This window comes from Parasteatoda tepidariorum, chromosome 4 (assembly GCF_982258835.1).
Source record: "Parasteatoda tepidariorum strain Cologne lab strain chromosome 4, Ptep-v5.0, whole genome shotgun sequence".
Classification (NCBI taxonomy): domain Eukaryota; kingdom Metazoa; phylum Arthropoda; class Arachnida; order Araneae; family Theridiidae; genus Parasteatoda; species Parasteatoda tepidariorum.
In genome coordinates this window covers 96,906,668-96,923,201 of record NC_141758.1, presented here as the reverse complement: position 1 = coordinate 96,923,201, position 16,534 = coordinate 96,906,668, and the positions used below count along the sequence as shown (strand labels likewise).

At 31.3% G+C, this 16,534-nt stretch overlaps 1 protein-coding gene across 1 annotated transcript in view; it reads right to left on the bottom strand.

Annotated features, from left to right (window-relative positions):
- The window catches only part of LOC107439105 (uncharacterized), a 61,532-nt gene extending 45,447 nt beyond the window's left edge, over positions 1-16,085 (bottom strand). Inside the window, exons 1-4 of the mRNA XM_071182784.2 lie at positions 15,924-16,085; positions 7,650-7,711; positions 4,142-5,485; positions 714-830 (exon numbers count right to left, since the gene is read on the bottom strand). Coding sequence (XP_071038885.2) covers positions 714-830; positions 4,142-5,485; positions 7,650-7,711; positions 15,924-16,056 — 1,656 coding nt within the window. The 5' untranslated portion in view covers positions 16,057-16,085. The remainder of the gene's footprint in view (positions 1-713; positions 831-4,141; positions 5,486-7,649; positions 7,712-15,923) is intronic.
- Positions 16,086-16,534: the final 449 nt, after the last annotated feature.

The following is a 16,534-nucleotide window of genomic DNA, read 5'->3' as shown; positions in this document are numbered from 1 at the left end:
TGCAATATTACTATATATTTATAAAGTATACATGAACAATAAACGAAACAAATATTTTTAAAATTTGAATTAGAAAATTCAGTACGAAATCTGTAACAGACAAGAGGGAGTGTTAAGAGAACGCCATAGCGCGGGAGAAACTTTTCATCGCAAATTTTCTTTCACCTCCATTACTAATTTAAAATTTGAAAGAAATAAAAAGTGTGTACAGGCAAACTTAAGAGTAAGCAATGAAGTTTCAATTGCTGAAAAAAATAATTCGAAATATCAGAATGCGCAAATAAATTATTGGAAGAGAACTTATCTAAAATCCTAAGTTATCTTCATTTTCATTTTGATACTTCAGAAATTTCTTTTCAGTATTTGAAACTTCGTGGCATACTCTAGGCTTGTCTGAACTCACTTTTTCTATATTTTTAAATTAATAATGGAGGGGAAGGAGAATTTGTGACAAAAAGTTTCTCCCGAGGTATGGCGTTCTCTTTAGGAGAAAGGGTTACTTTTGGAAGCACTCCAAATATACGATAAATAAATATTTAAAGGAATTACTAGTTTAAAAGTAGTTAAAATATATAATAATATTTCCTAAAGAGGTGACGATTACCATATTGGGCATTCATTTGATTTTCTCTCTCGAAAAAAAAACAACCTTTATTTAAATCCTAATTAAGGAATCCTTATATTTTAGGAGTATCACGCTTAATATCACGTACTTCTGGTGGTCTGTTTTCCTTCCCCCCGAAGGATCTTTTTTGCTTCTTTTCCATTTCCAGAAAATGCTGGACTTTATCTTTCACTTTACCGGAAATCTTCTCTTCTATCACAGCAGACTAAAAAGATAAAATTTAGCTTTATTAATAGTTCAGATTTAACGTGAAAGAACAATGAGGAAAAAAAATTACTATATATTCTTAAGAGAAAAAAAATACATTAGTTTACATACATTTTCTAAAAAGAGCTTTTAGTGTTCATAATAATTGGATATAAATTGATTTCCCGAAAATCAAACTTTTTGAGGAGTACCCGTAAAGGGACGTGCAACGCAAATGAATTTTTAAACTTGACTTCGATCTTTTTTTTCAGGCAGACACATTTTTCAATGTCGTTACCACCGAAACTATTCATCCTAATCCAATTTAGTTAGACTTGCAATCCAATTTACAGGGGTCTGTTTAGAGGAAATTTGGGTCCGTTAACGGACCCTTCACAAAATATCTTTTCATAAAAACGGGCCCTTCACAAAATATTTTAACTTAAAAACGGACCCTTCACAAAATGATTTTTCTTTTAATTGGACCCTTCACAAATTTGTTTATCTTCATTATTGTTTTGTTAATCGAATAAACCCTTCCCAGGGCAGAAAACAAGAAAGATGGATGTAAACGAATTAAGTTTTGTCTTCGGCAGACGATTCTTCCATTATTCGTCCGAAATGAATATTCTGCGTTCAGCAGTATAGGCTAAATATTAAATGTAGCATCTCTAATTTAGAAGCAGCAATTGCTGTTTATTTTTGAAAATTTAACTTTTTCATTATAATTTTACAGTGCCGAGCATAATCTTGTATCTATTTACAATTTAAAACGTCCTTGAAAAAGTTTTTTGCAATAACCGGACCCTATTTGTACAAAATCGTAAAAGCGGACCCTGGTTGAAAGAATGTAAGTAATTTTTTCACAATTTCACGAAAAACGTACCTTTCACAAAATGTCTGGACAGACCCCTGATTTATGATGACATTTTTATGAGTCAAATTTTTTCAACAATGATATCTCTTTTATTTATTTTTGAATTATTCAGGGTTTCCACTCGATTTCAGAAAAAAATTTTTCCGGCGTTTTCCAGAAATTGCAATGGGTAAATTGCAATGAAAATTCACACCATATATACCATGCAATATTTCATCAGAAAGCTTTGACTTCTTTTTATTTCTAATGTCAAATATTAGATTTCGCGAGCAAAGCATATAGTAGAATGAGAATGGAAACATGGAAAAGTAAAATAATTGTAATAGATGTTAGATTTAAACTCGAATCCCAAGAACTGATTTTACTGTGACTGACAATTCTAAAACTGGTTATTTTCCAAGTATTATATTGGAATCTTCCAAGTTTTTTGTAAAAACTTGCAACTCTCCCTGACTATTCCCGGATTTTTAGAGTTAAAATAAAATGCCGGTTAGTTCGAACCTTGGCCAAAGGTTCGAACAAAAAGTCCACGAACGCGAAATTTCTCCCAATACTTTATCCAGAAATTCCGTGTCGTCTATATTGGGTTCAAAATTACTAGGCTACGAGACTGAACATTGGTAGCAGGGCTCGAAAAAACTCAGAAATTTTACCCGTCCCCGAGGACGGCTCGTCCAACAATGCACCCGTCCTCCGTTGAAACTAACCCGTCGCTTTAAAATGAATAAAAAAATAATTTTCTCCTACTTATTACAAACATTTATATAAATTGCACAATGAATTAGTCGTTACTAGGATTACATTAAACAGTAATAAAAGAAATACTAGGTTACTAATAGTAACCAGTATTTCTTTTATGAAATAATTTAAATGACAAGGGTCAAGTTATCTGGAATGTCAAGTTATCCGAGGGTACTGCGTTTTTTAAATGAATCAAATATGACGTTTGCTAGTTCCACAATCAAGCCAATGATTTACAGAGGTTTCTGAACAGAAATCTGAAAGGGGTTTTCCATTTAGGTAGATGTTCATAATTGTTTTTAAAGCTTCTTGTTTAAGACCAGTACGTATTGTGTTTTTTTGTAAGTTTATTGCTGCAAAGCCCCTTTCAACCGCTGCAGAACTCCCAGACAGAAAAAACATCAATATATGCGCAATATGTTGCTGTATTGTGGGTCATTTTGCTGCCTTGTAACTTACAAGACTCTTGTAACATAACAAAAATTGAAAATGTATCACGAACATTAACGGGAAAATGGCCGTCCGCGCGGACGTCGGATTCGAGAAATTCGTTGTCCGCGGAGAATTTTTGACCGTCGAGGACGGGCGGCCTGATTGGTAGCTTTTCGAGCCCTGATTGGTAGTCGTAATTATGTCGGCTGTTCAACGACGGTTAAAAAAATAACTGCCAGTTTATTGAATCTAAAGTTTTGTGCCTCAATGCATTTACAATCTGAACATTTGCTGCAACATATAAATTTGCAAAAACCGAGAATCCATTTGTCATTAAGGTGGGAAATATTTGATTAATTGAAGAAATAAAAGCTTAATACTTTTTAAATAGCAGTTAGCTCTAAATACCATAACAACAAAATGGCATTTGTATAATTTAAAATTACAGCTTTTTTTAAAGTTAATGTACCTTTTTTTCCACCTGAGCGAACAACAATCCAGAATAAACGTTATTCCAAGATTACGTTTTTCGAAGATATTAAACGATTTTTTTCGGTAAACTTTCAGGTAATATTTCAAAATTATTTAAGAAACCTATTCAAGTCAAAATTCTTGATGGTCCCATCAAAACATTTTGATGGTTCATATTGGTTTCAGTGCGATTCATGATGGTCCAACATCATTTGATGGTTACCATCACCCAAAGTTTTTTATTATGCGTTCATGGTCTTTGATATGCCAACAAACTTCCATTATTCCATGATTGAAGATGTCACTTTAATGCTATGATGGTTAACCATCAATAGATTCTCATGGACCAACAATCCGTGATGGTTCCAACTATAAATTTCCATGATGGTTTAATGGGAATTTTTGTTGCTTCTCAGGAATATACCATCAAAACAATTTGGTTTCATTTTTATGTTGGACCATCATAAATCAGTCTAAATTCCTACATTGAGATGGTGGTGGTTCATGATTGTTCCAACATTTGATTTCCAAGAAACTATGATGGAAATTTCTGATGGTTCAACTTGAAAAAACTATCAAAACAAGTTGCTATTCTTATGTTGAACCATCATAAATCAGTCCGAATTCCTACATTGGGGTGATGGTTACTTGTGTTGGTTACCATCAAAAATGTAATGATTTATGATGGAATTGTTGATGGTTACGATCAAGATTATGTTGGACCATCAATGGAAAACCATCAAAAATTCTTACTCGAGTATAATCGCCCATTCATACATCAATTCAAACGATAAGGTAAATTTTCTTACCCCAGGGGTTTCTTCAATCTTTTCCACCACAGCAGGCAAAGAAGAATCCTGAGATCTCCTCTCCGGAGGTTGAGGTGGGATTTTGTCAGTATCTTCTGCCGATCTTTTAATATCGTTCATCGAAGATCTATCTTTAACCGTCGCGCTTGTATTGTTTCTGGACTGGGTCACCGGACGATTGTCGATTCTTTCAGGAAGATTGATTGCACTTAAGGACTTGTTTTTCGGAAGACAAAGTTTAGAAACAGATCTAAAATAATTCGGATCCGAAAAAATATCTTTGTCCTCCACATTATCGACCATGGAAATAGACCGATGACTCATTTTTTTATTCTCAAAACTCCCAATTCGACTACGCTCATTGGTCTGGTGAATTTTGCTACCATTCCTACTAGGGTGGCAGTTTCTATCAACGTGCCAACTATCGACGTCTTTTTCCTCGCAGCCAACGCCGCTCAATCGTCTGACGTAATCAGAATTTTGGTAAATTGGTTTGTTGAGATTGCTGTTCTGAGCGTATTGCGTTGCGCAAGGTAGGCCATTTGGTAGATCAAAAAATGGAAGACTATTGGATTTCACTGCGTCGTTGTTAGTCGGGTAGTTCAAAGGTGAACGACATTCGGTGCTCTCCTGATGATAACGGAACTCTTCAGGCCAGCTGTGAGTCGATGAATGAGCGGGAGATCGTCTCTCATCTCTGAGCGACGATAGAGAATGTCGAACCGATTCACGAGATCCACTTTCAGTCGACGCATAACCAGAGGATCCATACTGAGGGTGTCGACCAGAAAGCCAGCTTTCTGTCGACAAGCTGCTTACGTCTCTGGACAATGTACGAGAGCGTACCCCTGATTCACGAGACGATAAGCTTTCGTTCGAAAGACGTCCAGAACCTACGATTCCAGACAGAGGATTAGAGTTTCGATTTAATTCATATGGTAAGCTCTCAGTGGACAGGTGTGAAGGATGCATTTTTTCGTCTCCAGACAGCGAATGGGATTGTCGAACACGAACATTTGTGGTCTGAGGTGGTGTTCGGTTCGAGGGAGTTCTAGGGTGGTGCACTCTACCATCTGGTAAAGGTGATTCCGAAATGGAGCAGTCCAGGGACTTGGATTTCGTTGAGCGCAACGCAGATTCGAGCTCTGCCTTTCTGGAGGGAGGCATCTGTGGATTGGTCGAGAGACGATATCGCCAATAAGGTTGAAAGTTTTGAGTAAGGGGCGATGTGTAACCTGATGTTGCGCTTGAATCGAAAGGGAGGCTAGTGTGACCATAGCTTTGAGGGTCTTGCTTCGTTGTGTTATAATCATATTCTTTTTTGAGTTCGATGTACTTGATGTTCTAAAGATGAGACAAAAGAAAAAGAAAAACATTTAAAAATACTCATAAAATGGCTAAGTTGAAGGAATATAACAAAAATTAATCAACTTCAATAAATAGAAACTGAAAAGAATTATAGTGGAAAATGCAAACCTAATTTAAAACCTTTTTTCTTTCAGAATAATGAAAACAACGGTGCATTTTAAAAATTAAATAGGCTGGCAGTGAGTGCTAAAAAAAATGTTTACGTCATGCGTTTGGAATAATGTATAGAACGAAGATGTACAGATTTTTTATGAATTTATAATGTAGTATGTTTATAATATGATTATGACTTTTATAATTTTATATTATGATTTTTTTAATTATAAATGCTAATAAATGTATACTTTTTCTTAATCTTTTAAAGTAAACAATAGAGATCTCTCATATATTACGTTAACACCTAAAGACGAAAATGGATTGAGATTCCTTAATTTTGCTAACAGGGGAGGAGAGAGACATGAGGGTAGCTAACGTAAGATATTATTTCCTTATTTTACTTATATATATATATATATATATATATATATATATATATATATATATATATATATATATATATATATATATATATATATATATATATATATATATATATATATATATATAATATATAATATATACATATATATATATATATATATATATATATATATATATATATACATATATATATATATATATATATATATATATATATATATATATATATATATATATAAATATATATATATATATATATATATATATATATATATATATATATATATATATATATATATATATATATATATATATATATATATATATATATAAACAGCAAATATGTGACAAAAAATCTTGATAGAGAAACAACTTTTGGAAAAATTTCAAATTAGAAATAAACGCTAAATTTGTTGAAGAAAAAAAAAAGTACGAAAAGCAGTTCTTCAAAATTTAAATTACTAAATTAAAATGTAAATTTTGTTTTACGCAAAGATCCATTTTTTATTCTTAAAATTATATTAAAGTATAAGTTGAAGCAAAAATAAAAATATGCTTCACATTTCTTACGCAAGAAGCACGGGAAAGATTTTGCATTGTGCTTAGTTCTGCTTGAAAGGGGAAAGCCCACTAATGACAAAAAATAAGCTTACGTAAATATTTGCCTCATACACTTTTTATAAATGACTCACGAATTAGAAAAAAATCAAATTCAGTGTAGGTACAGAATAACAATGAGCATAGTTTATAAATTATATGCTGGAACAATTAAATCTTTAAAAAAAAAAAAAAAAAAAAAAAAAAAAACTAAGAAAAACCTTTTAACTCAGAGACCTTTTAACTCAGAAACCCTTTTTAACTCAGAAAAAAACCTTTTAATGTAAACCCAAGAAAGGTTGTTATGCGGTTTACGTGTAAACCTTCTAACCTTAAAACGAGATCTGTGACAATCTGCTCTATTCTATGCACATTACCCTAATCCAAAACCTTGAAAAACAACCTTCGATATAAAAACCTTAAATCAAGGTTGACTTAGGGTTTTCAAGCGTGAAAAAAATCCTTTAATAAAGCTAGTCTCAAGGTGAAAATAATCTTAAACCTAGGTAATTATAAGGTTTATTTTCGCAATGCTAAAATCCTCCTTGTCACGAAACTTTAATGGATAATGCAATTTGATCCTATCGCTAGTGTGACGTCATCTAAAACGTCATTGTGGACCTAAGTGACGATACTTTTTAAGAAAGCTTTAAAAAATAATTTTTAGACTTTTCAGGATGAAAGGTTTGAAACTGCAATATTTTTGCTTTATTGAAAAAAGGTTTTTAGAGTAAACCTTTTCGTGACAATAAAAAGAAAATTCCGATACAAGGTTGCCGTAAGGTTTACATGCTTTCTGGGATGATATCCATCCTTTACGGATTTCGTTAAAGGTTTATTTGAACAGGATCCCAGTTACCACGAAGCCTAAAAAATTGCAACTGCCATCCAATATGATAACCAGTTGCAATTTTTCAGGAAAATTTATCATGAAAACAAAACGCTGTAAAGTTGATATCTATTTCATAGCACGTGGGCTCCTAAAAATGTGTTGCATTTTTGTTGTTTCATTATTAAGTTTGACATTCATTGAAGTGAGTGATAAATAAAAGATAAGACATACCTGATATTCAACAACAGCGGCAACTCTGTTGATGATATCTTTGAACCTTAGGCGAGCTTCAGCTGAAAAGTATTAAGACCGAATTATTGCGAGAAATTTAAATAAAAACAACTTAATTTTGAAGTTTCATTTAATTTATATACTTATTCATTTAATCTATATGTTACCGGCAAGAATGAAATCCGGCATTGTATAGAATGCCTAAAATTAGCCGGCAAAGTATGAAATGATTTATGTTTCACACATTGCCTTGGCATTCTGTATAATGCCGGATGCTACTTTTTTAGGCAAAATATGAAATAAACGTCCTGATGAAGTTATTATGTAAATGATGTGGATGTTACTGTGAATGACAGAAATCGGCGGTTGTTGACTTTCACTGGTAAATGCTGATCACATACTCGCTTTGGTGAATGTCTGAAAAATTTATTACATTCGATTTTATATTAATTTATTCGTGGATATATTTACATTTATTCGATATTTTAATACTTACTGACGATAAATTAGAAGAAACATCAGTGTAGGGTATACCGAGTAAATGTATACCGGGCAGTGGCACTGAACCTTAAAAAAACATCAGTGTAGGGTATACCGGGAGAATGTATACCGGGCAGTGGCACTTAACAAGACCTAGTATACATTTCGGACATTTACCAAAGGTCTTGTCATACTAGGTTTAGTTACGTGCCACTGCCCGGTATACCCTACACTGATATTTTTTTAAGGTCAAGTGCCATTGTCCGGTATATATTTGCCCGATACTCCAAGCACTGATGTTTCATCTAATCCATTGTCAGTAAGTATTAAAATATCGAATAAAGGCATTTATATCCACGAATAAATTAATATCAAATCGGATGTAATAAATATTTCGGACATTCACCAAAGCGACTATGTGATAGTCAGCATTCACCGGTGAAAGTCAACAACCACCGATTATGGTCATTCACAGTAACATGCACATCATTTACATAATAACTTTATCAGGACGTTTATTTCATACTTTGCCTAAATAGCATTTGGCATTCTATAGAATGTCTAGGCATTATATACAATGCCTAGGGAAAGCATGTAATAATTCTCACATACTTTGCCTAAAAATATCCGACACTCTATACAATGCCGGCGTTTCATACTTTGCCGGTAACATACATAACTAATGGTATTCCAGATATCATTCAAATTTAGTTGACCACTATGGATGGTGTTTTCAATATGAATGTGAACAGCAACAACCTCGAGCTCCAGACCTGCTCTACTTCCGGTTAGAAAGTATACAGCTGCTTACTACAGCTTATTCTGAGAGGCGATACTTTCAAGCAGGTAATTTTACTTTTAATAAAAGAAATGAATAATATAATTTCTTATTTCAAATCTGCTGCATTTCATAAGACATTAATGGTATTTAGTAACACTAGTGAGTTTGAAGAGAAATTTTCTTTTAGTTATTTAGAGATGTATTGTTAAAATATGGTTACCAAATTTAGACAGAATTCGCTTTTTTTGGGCGTTCCGACTCGGCCTTTTTTTGCTTGTTTATTACTGTTTGTTCTTGGAGCAAGCCGTGCACCATGATTCGTTAGTGTTAGCATATTGTCCGAGCAGCGAGATTATTCATTTTACAAATTATCATTCATTTTACAAATCATTCATTCATTTACAAATTACCATTCATTATCATCATTATCATACATACGTTCATTTTACAAATTATCATTCAGGTTTCAATTTCAAAGTTACTGTATTGTTAATAAGGAAAGAAGTGTTTAATAACGATTCTTTTTGAAAATGACAATTTTTGAGTCTTCAAATGATGATTCTTAATAGATTCTTCTTTTAAACACAAATAATAAATCAGGTATCAAATACACGTATACAAAAAAAAGAGTCTCGAAAACTATGATCACGTTGCGAGGCGCTTGTGAGCCACGCACTAAAAACAGTAACTCGGTATTGAAGAGCTTGCAGCGCTCCCTAGTGTAGAAAACTCCAATTATAGCTGTAGGCTTTACACAACAATAATGAGTCTCCAACTTATATAATGGAGAAATCCTCCTTTTTTCTCTTGCCTTGCGAATTGCCCACAATACGGCCTGGCTAATTAAAAAAAGCCAGATCCTAATTAAAAAAACCCTAATAAAAAAAAATGCTTGAGAAAAATTTTCAACTTCTTTTATATCGCAAATTGTTCGTAGATGATACATAAAAGGATATTTGAGAAATTTTGAAAAAAAAATTTTTTTTTTTAAATTATCTTCTACTGAAGAGTAAGGTGGATGCTCTTTAATGGTGTGGAAAGGATATGCCTTTTGGCTGTAAACATACAGTCGCTTTTTTTTCTTCCAGATATCGATTAATTTTTATCGATTTTTCTCCTTATTGATTATCAAAAACTGCTAGATACCCAGTAATTGTCATTTGTAGATGAATTGGCGGCCCTTAGTAAGAAATATATAGTACTACTTGTACTATTTACAAATATAATGTACAAATATAAAGTAATACTTAGTAAAAATAAAAAGTTTCAATAAAATGTAGCATTTAAAGCAGTTGAGAATTGAGAATGCACCTAAAAACAGAGTTCATTGATTTAAATTAGCTTAATTTACCTCGCAATTTAAATCAAATGAGTTTTTTTTTTTTTTTAAAAATCATTGATTTAAATCAAATGAGTTTTTAAACAAGAAATCATCAATTGAATAATTTATAAAGCAATTAACTATGGGATGTTAACCATGTACGTTTTGTTGATTTTTAAAGCCTTAAAATATATTGTAAATATTATGTGTCAGTAAGTTTCGAATAGCAAAATTACGCAAATACTTGATGTGTTACAGCGAGTATTGGAGACCAGTTTTTTAACGATATTTCAAAATTTTATAATTCTTCTAAATGCAAACAAAGAACAAAGTGAAAATTTAATGTAGTTTTATCAGGAGGTGTTGATGTGCGTATTTCTTAGTAACAAACATTATGGTAAAGAAATTCCTACTAATTTTATGCACAATATTTAAAACATATATTTTTTTTCTTCATAAAGTCTAATCTTGAAAAGTGATTTTCATAAAAGAGTTCTAAAGGTTAGAAGATTATTATGTTTTAGTTTTCCATAGTTAGAACCCTTAATATTTATTTTAAAATTTTTTGCCAAAAATGAAGAAAGAATCACGCATATTAGTGATGTCACACTATTACTTAAGCGAGAAAACAATGAAACATACTATCTAAATCTGTCGAATGCAAAATTAGGAAAATGGAATGAAAAACCACAAAACCAGTTTGATTGTCCAATTTAGCAAGGTGTTTCTAAATCACCTTTAAACTCATATCTGTTTCCTAACCCATTCAAACATGTTTTGATATTTTCAGTACCATCTTTCGCAGAACTGATTCGATTCGATAGAATGTATATACTATTTTGTTTCATTTTATTCTTAAAAAAATATATAAAGGTTGATCATTATGGAATAATCAGTGTGTGTGGTTGTTTCTCAGTTAATTTAATGCAGGGTGTTCCGTAGTTATCGCTCTTAATAAATATTTTTAAAATCTGTGTCAAGATTGAGATAAAAAAAATAACAGATAAGTTATCTTAAATTAATATTTTAGTGAAGACAGAAACAAAAATACTCTCTAAGTTCAAAGAAACACTATAAAAAAGAAAGCTAATCTAAAAATATCCAAACCTGTTTGATTGTGGAAGTGTTTAGTTGAAATGATATTTTTATAAACATATACCAGGCTATTAATCTGATTTTGTCGTTTTTATTCTATCTTCACTAGAAATTCGGCGAAGTTTGATCATGCATTTCTTTATTCCCTAGATATTAATTTGCATCGCTCAATTTGTTAAGATTTTTGTCTTCTTTCAGGGGACTGTTTAGAAGAAATTTGGGTTCGTTAACGGAACCTTTACAAAATATCTTTTCATAAAAACGAACCCTTCACAAAATATTTTAACTTAAAAATAGAACCTTCACAAAATGATTTTTCTTTTAATCGGACCCTTCACAAATTTGTTTATCTTCGTTATTGTTTTGTTAATCGAATAAACCCTTCCCAGGGAAAAAAAAAAGAAAGATGGATGTAAACGAATTAAGTTTTGTCTTCGGCAGACGCTTTTTCCATTATTAGTCCGAAATGAATATTCTGCGTTCAACAGTATGGGCTAAATACCAAATATTTGTATGTTGCATCTCTAATTTAGTAGCAGCAATTGCTGTTTATTTTTGAAAATTTAATTTTTTTTAATTATAATTTTAGAGTGCAAAGCAATCCAGGATGTTTACAATTTAAAAACTGCTTAAAAAAGGTTTTTGCAATGACAGGACCTTATTTGCGCAAATTCATAAAAGCAGGACCCTGGTTGAAAGAATGTGACTTAACGTTTATTTTATATTCACAAATTACGAGTAATTTTTTCACAATTTGACAGAAACAGGACCTTTCACAAAATGTCTGGACAGACCCCTGCCTTTTATTGACAAAGATAGTAGAAAGAGCCGTGATGGCTCATGGGATAGAGTGCTCACCTTCCAATGAGGTGACTGAGCTCCAGCGATGGCTGGTCAATACGAATTCCGCAGCCGGCTCGCACCGACCACAGTGCTGACGTAAAAAAACCTCAGTGGTTGACGGTTCATGAGTTAGAGTCCCTTTGCAGTCACGCTAACCGTGGAAAGCTAACGTGGTTTTTCTCTCCATGTAACTCAAATGCGGATTAATTTCATCAAGAAGTCCTCTTCCACGAAGATAAATATCTCCCAATACTTGATCTAGGAGTTCCTTTGTCTTCTGGATTGAATTCAAAATTACAAGGCTACGGAGTTGAACATTAGTAGGCGTAAACTCAAGCAATTGTGCCTGCTGTTCAAAGATGGTTATTAAATTAAATAAAATAAAAAGCTAGTAGAAGGCTCTATATTAAAGGCGGTGAGTATAAGCACCCTGTATAGAAATTATCTCTCTTTTTTTAACAATCTATTTAACAATTATTTAATTAACAATTATTTAACAATAACAACAATTTATTTAACAATCTGAGAGCCGTCAAGTCAGAAGAGCTCCACCTCATCATATTGTTCTCTTGTATTACTTGATTCAATAATATTTTCTGCTTCTATGCTGAAGTAGTTAATAAATTTCATTTTTATGTGTCTTTTATATTAATTTAAAAAATCAAAGGGGTCTCTAAAATAAATTGTTTTTAGGATACAATAATTTTTAAAAATATTACAATACAGTCAAACTCGTTTATAACGAGCTCGGATTTAAAGAGAACTCGGATTTACCGAGGGAAACGAGAATTTTTGGTTGGATCAATGTTAAGTCTATGGAACAGAAGTCGCTTTTAACGAGCAAGACCCGGTTATAGCGAGCAATATTTGTCTGTCTTGCAATCTTTTTTCTAGTCTTTCTGTCTTATCTTTTTTTCAAAATGATAAAGAAATGCGGGGGAAGGGGGTTAGTTGTCATTAAATTAAGAAAAGTATTTAATTAAATTAATTAATGTAATTAAAGTAAGTAAGTATTAATTAAATTTTAAGTAAACTCAATCATTTGACCTCTCAAGCCCCCCCCCCTCTTCTGGTTGCACGCCTGTCTTAAGGACCCGTTTATTACGAGCACTCGGATTTAACGAGTACATGTTACGGTCCCTTTGTGCTCGTTATAAACGAGTTCGACTGTAACAATTAAAAATTCGACAGAAATCAGTTAAGAGATCCCCATAAAAAACATGTTTATTTGACAAACGATATTTTCAATTATGAAATCAGACACAAAAACACAGACTTTTACAAAGAGAACTTTTAACCACAAAGTAAGTTAGTCTAAGAATATATAATTAAAAATAAAAATATTTAAATATATTTTCTAACAAACAATATTTTAAGAAAAGAAGAACTCAATAATTTTGTGAACATTAAATCTGGGCCCCGTAACCTGGCTCTTCGGATGATCGTTCACCCCTTTAATAATTAGTCAATAACTAAATTAGCCACCTAAATAATCTTTCACTTTCAAATGATTATGATAGCGGTTTTGAGGCACTTCGATTAAGAAAATTTATCGATTAAGAAAGAAACAAGCACGAAAATGGAATTATTTAAAATTGTTTTTCGGTAAATGGAGTGAAAAATTATAGTATTTACAGTAAAGGAAAATTATAGTTTTCCTAAGAACATTTTAGATTTTTTTTTAAATATTTGTAAATTACTTGTTTTATTCTGAGTAATTTGACACCACGGATAAGATAATACTAAAAAAACTTCATAAGTTACAGTAAAGATGCTTTTCATTCACTTTAGACAAAAATGAACACACCCATTTTATAAATTTGAATCGTCTTCAAACTTATGTTTTTTGTTTAAATTTATTTGTTAAACTTATTTGTTTTATGTTTAAATTTATATGTTATGTTTTTTGTTCAAATTTATTTGTCATGTTTTTTGTTTAAATTTATTTGTCACGTTTTTTGTTTAAATTTATTTGTTATGTTTTTTGTTTAAATTTATTTGTTATGTTTCTTGTTTAAATTTATTTGTCATGATTTTTGTTTAAATTTATTTGTTATGTTTCTTGTTTAAATTAATTTGTCATGATTTTTGTTTAAATTTATTTGTTATGTTTTTTGTTTAAATTTATTTGTTATGTTTCTTGTTTAAATTTATTTGTCATGATTTTTGTTTAAATTTATTTGTTATGTTTCTTGTTTAAATTTATTTGTCATGATTTTTGATCAAATTTATTAGTTATGTTTCTTGTTTAAATTTATTTGTCATGTTTTTTTGTTTAATTTTTTTTGTTATGTTTCTTGTTTAAATTTATTTATTGTATTAAATTTGACTTAAAATTTCTTTTTTTCAGAGTGCAAGATTATTCGAGTTCTAATAAACCTTCAAAACCTGGTAATTGGGCACTTGCACTTCGAGAAGAAGAAGATCAAACAAACCCACACGTGTAAACCTATGACGTCAGTGCCAGTTGATCGTCAATAAACAAAATGGCATGTCAAAGTTGAGCTAAAGTTTTTCCACATAAGTTAGAATGTTAATTAACGTAAAGTTAATTAAATACTTTGTTGAAATATAATTCTTTCTTAGATTTATTATTTGTTTATGTATTTTATTGCAACACGTGGTATGTTTTTTTGTGTATCTGGCAACTTCCATACATAATTAGTTCGTTTATTTTCCACATGGCTTTGTGTTAAGTAAGAAAAATATGGTCAGAGAATTTAAATTATTGTAAAAGAATTTTTGTGAAGGATTATAGAATGTATCACTTAAGAGAACTGATGCTTGCCGGGCTTGGCTTACTCGAAATATAATGGAAAGAACAGTTGCTAACGTAAACAAAGTCTCGTTTTAACAACCAATCAGGCTTGAAATACCCACACTATGTCACCTTTTTATAACTTTTCTAAAATTCGAATTTTTATTTTTTTATTTTCAAAATGAGCATGTGCATTATTTGTATGCAAATTCTTCTGTGAAACAATGGAAATAACTATATTAATTCATTTTGCAGAAATAAAAAGATATTCTATGGTGTTAATTTGAATAGAATAGATGATATAGATGACTTTAATAGAATAATATAATAATAGAATAGATGACTTTTATATTTGATTTGAATAGAATAGAATCCCATTGGTTTGAGTATAGCATGATGCTTAAATTCATACTAGCACTTGTATATCGGTAAATATTTTGCATATTTTTTACGATTAATTTGAAAAACTTTTTTTAATTTTCTTATTTCTTTGAGCTGTTTCTATTCAAATTAACACCATAGAATATCTTTTTATTTCTGCAAAATGAATTAACATAGTTATTTCCATTGTTTCACACAAGAATTTGCATACAAATAATGCACATGCTCATATTGAAAAAAAAAAATTGAATTTTAGAAAAGTTATAAAAAGGCGAAAAAATTTGCAGTTGAAATCAAAACCACCTAGACCCCTTAAAAAAATTTCTACATAAAGAAAATCAGAAGAAAAAATTAACTTTTACTAACAACAAACTAAATAATCCAACGAAATTTGACAATTGTGGAATCAATTGTTCCATACAATGACCCGAACACTTAATGCAGGTAAAGCACGTGACGGGGTGTCCGAGAAAAGTGAATGGCCTTGTACGAAAAGTAGAAACCGAGAACGCACGGAGTTAAGCCTAAACAAAAAATGCCTGCCGTCACCTGTTGAATATGCGAAAGGGATCACGGAGTGGAAAAGAAAAAGAAAAGAAATTTATTTTCACTTACCCTGGTGATTGGGGTCGTTTAATATTCCTCTAAAATTACTAACAAGGTCGTAATTTGTGCATCGGCCTCCTCTGTTTTCTAAAAATCGAATAACTTCGATTTCACTAAGAGGAGGTTCGTCCATTGTTGACATTTCAGTATTTACTATAGAGGGCGCTACTGCATCCGTATCTACCTGAGCATGTCTCCGGTTCCGCTCATTGAGGGACCGTCTTTTATAAAATGGTCACTAAAACTTGATCTCTTTTTTTAATTTGTGTTTATCTACGATAAATAACGACAAAAATTAGAAATGGTACGCCCAATTAGAAAAACCCCTTATCACTACCGAATCAGCTGTAAAAAGCAGGTTTTCTATCTTTCCTTTGAGGAAATATTTTTCTTCGTCCATATTACTCATTCACGGTGTTAAAGAGAGAGTCAATTCAAATGTTTTGAAGTTTTTTTAAAAATGGCATGTTTCTTTCTTAATTTTAATATCTAATGCACACAAAAACAAAAATCCTAAAATATATATATATAAGTAATATATATATATATTATTTAAAATGTATATTTTTTTGAGTGCTCCTCACACTATTGTATTGATATATTTTGCTTTGGCTATATTG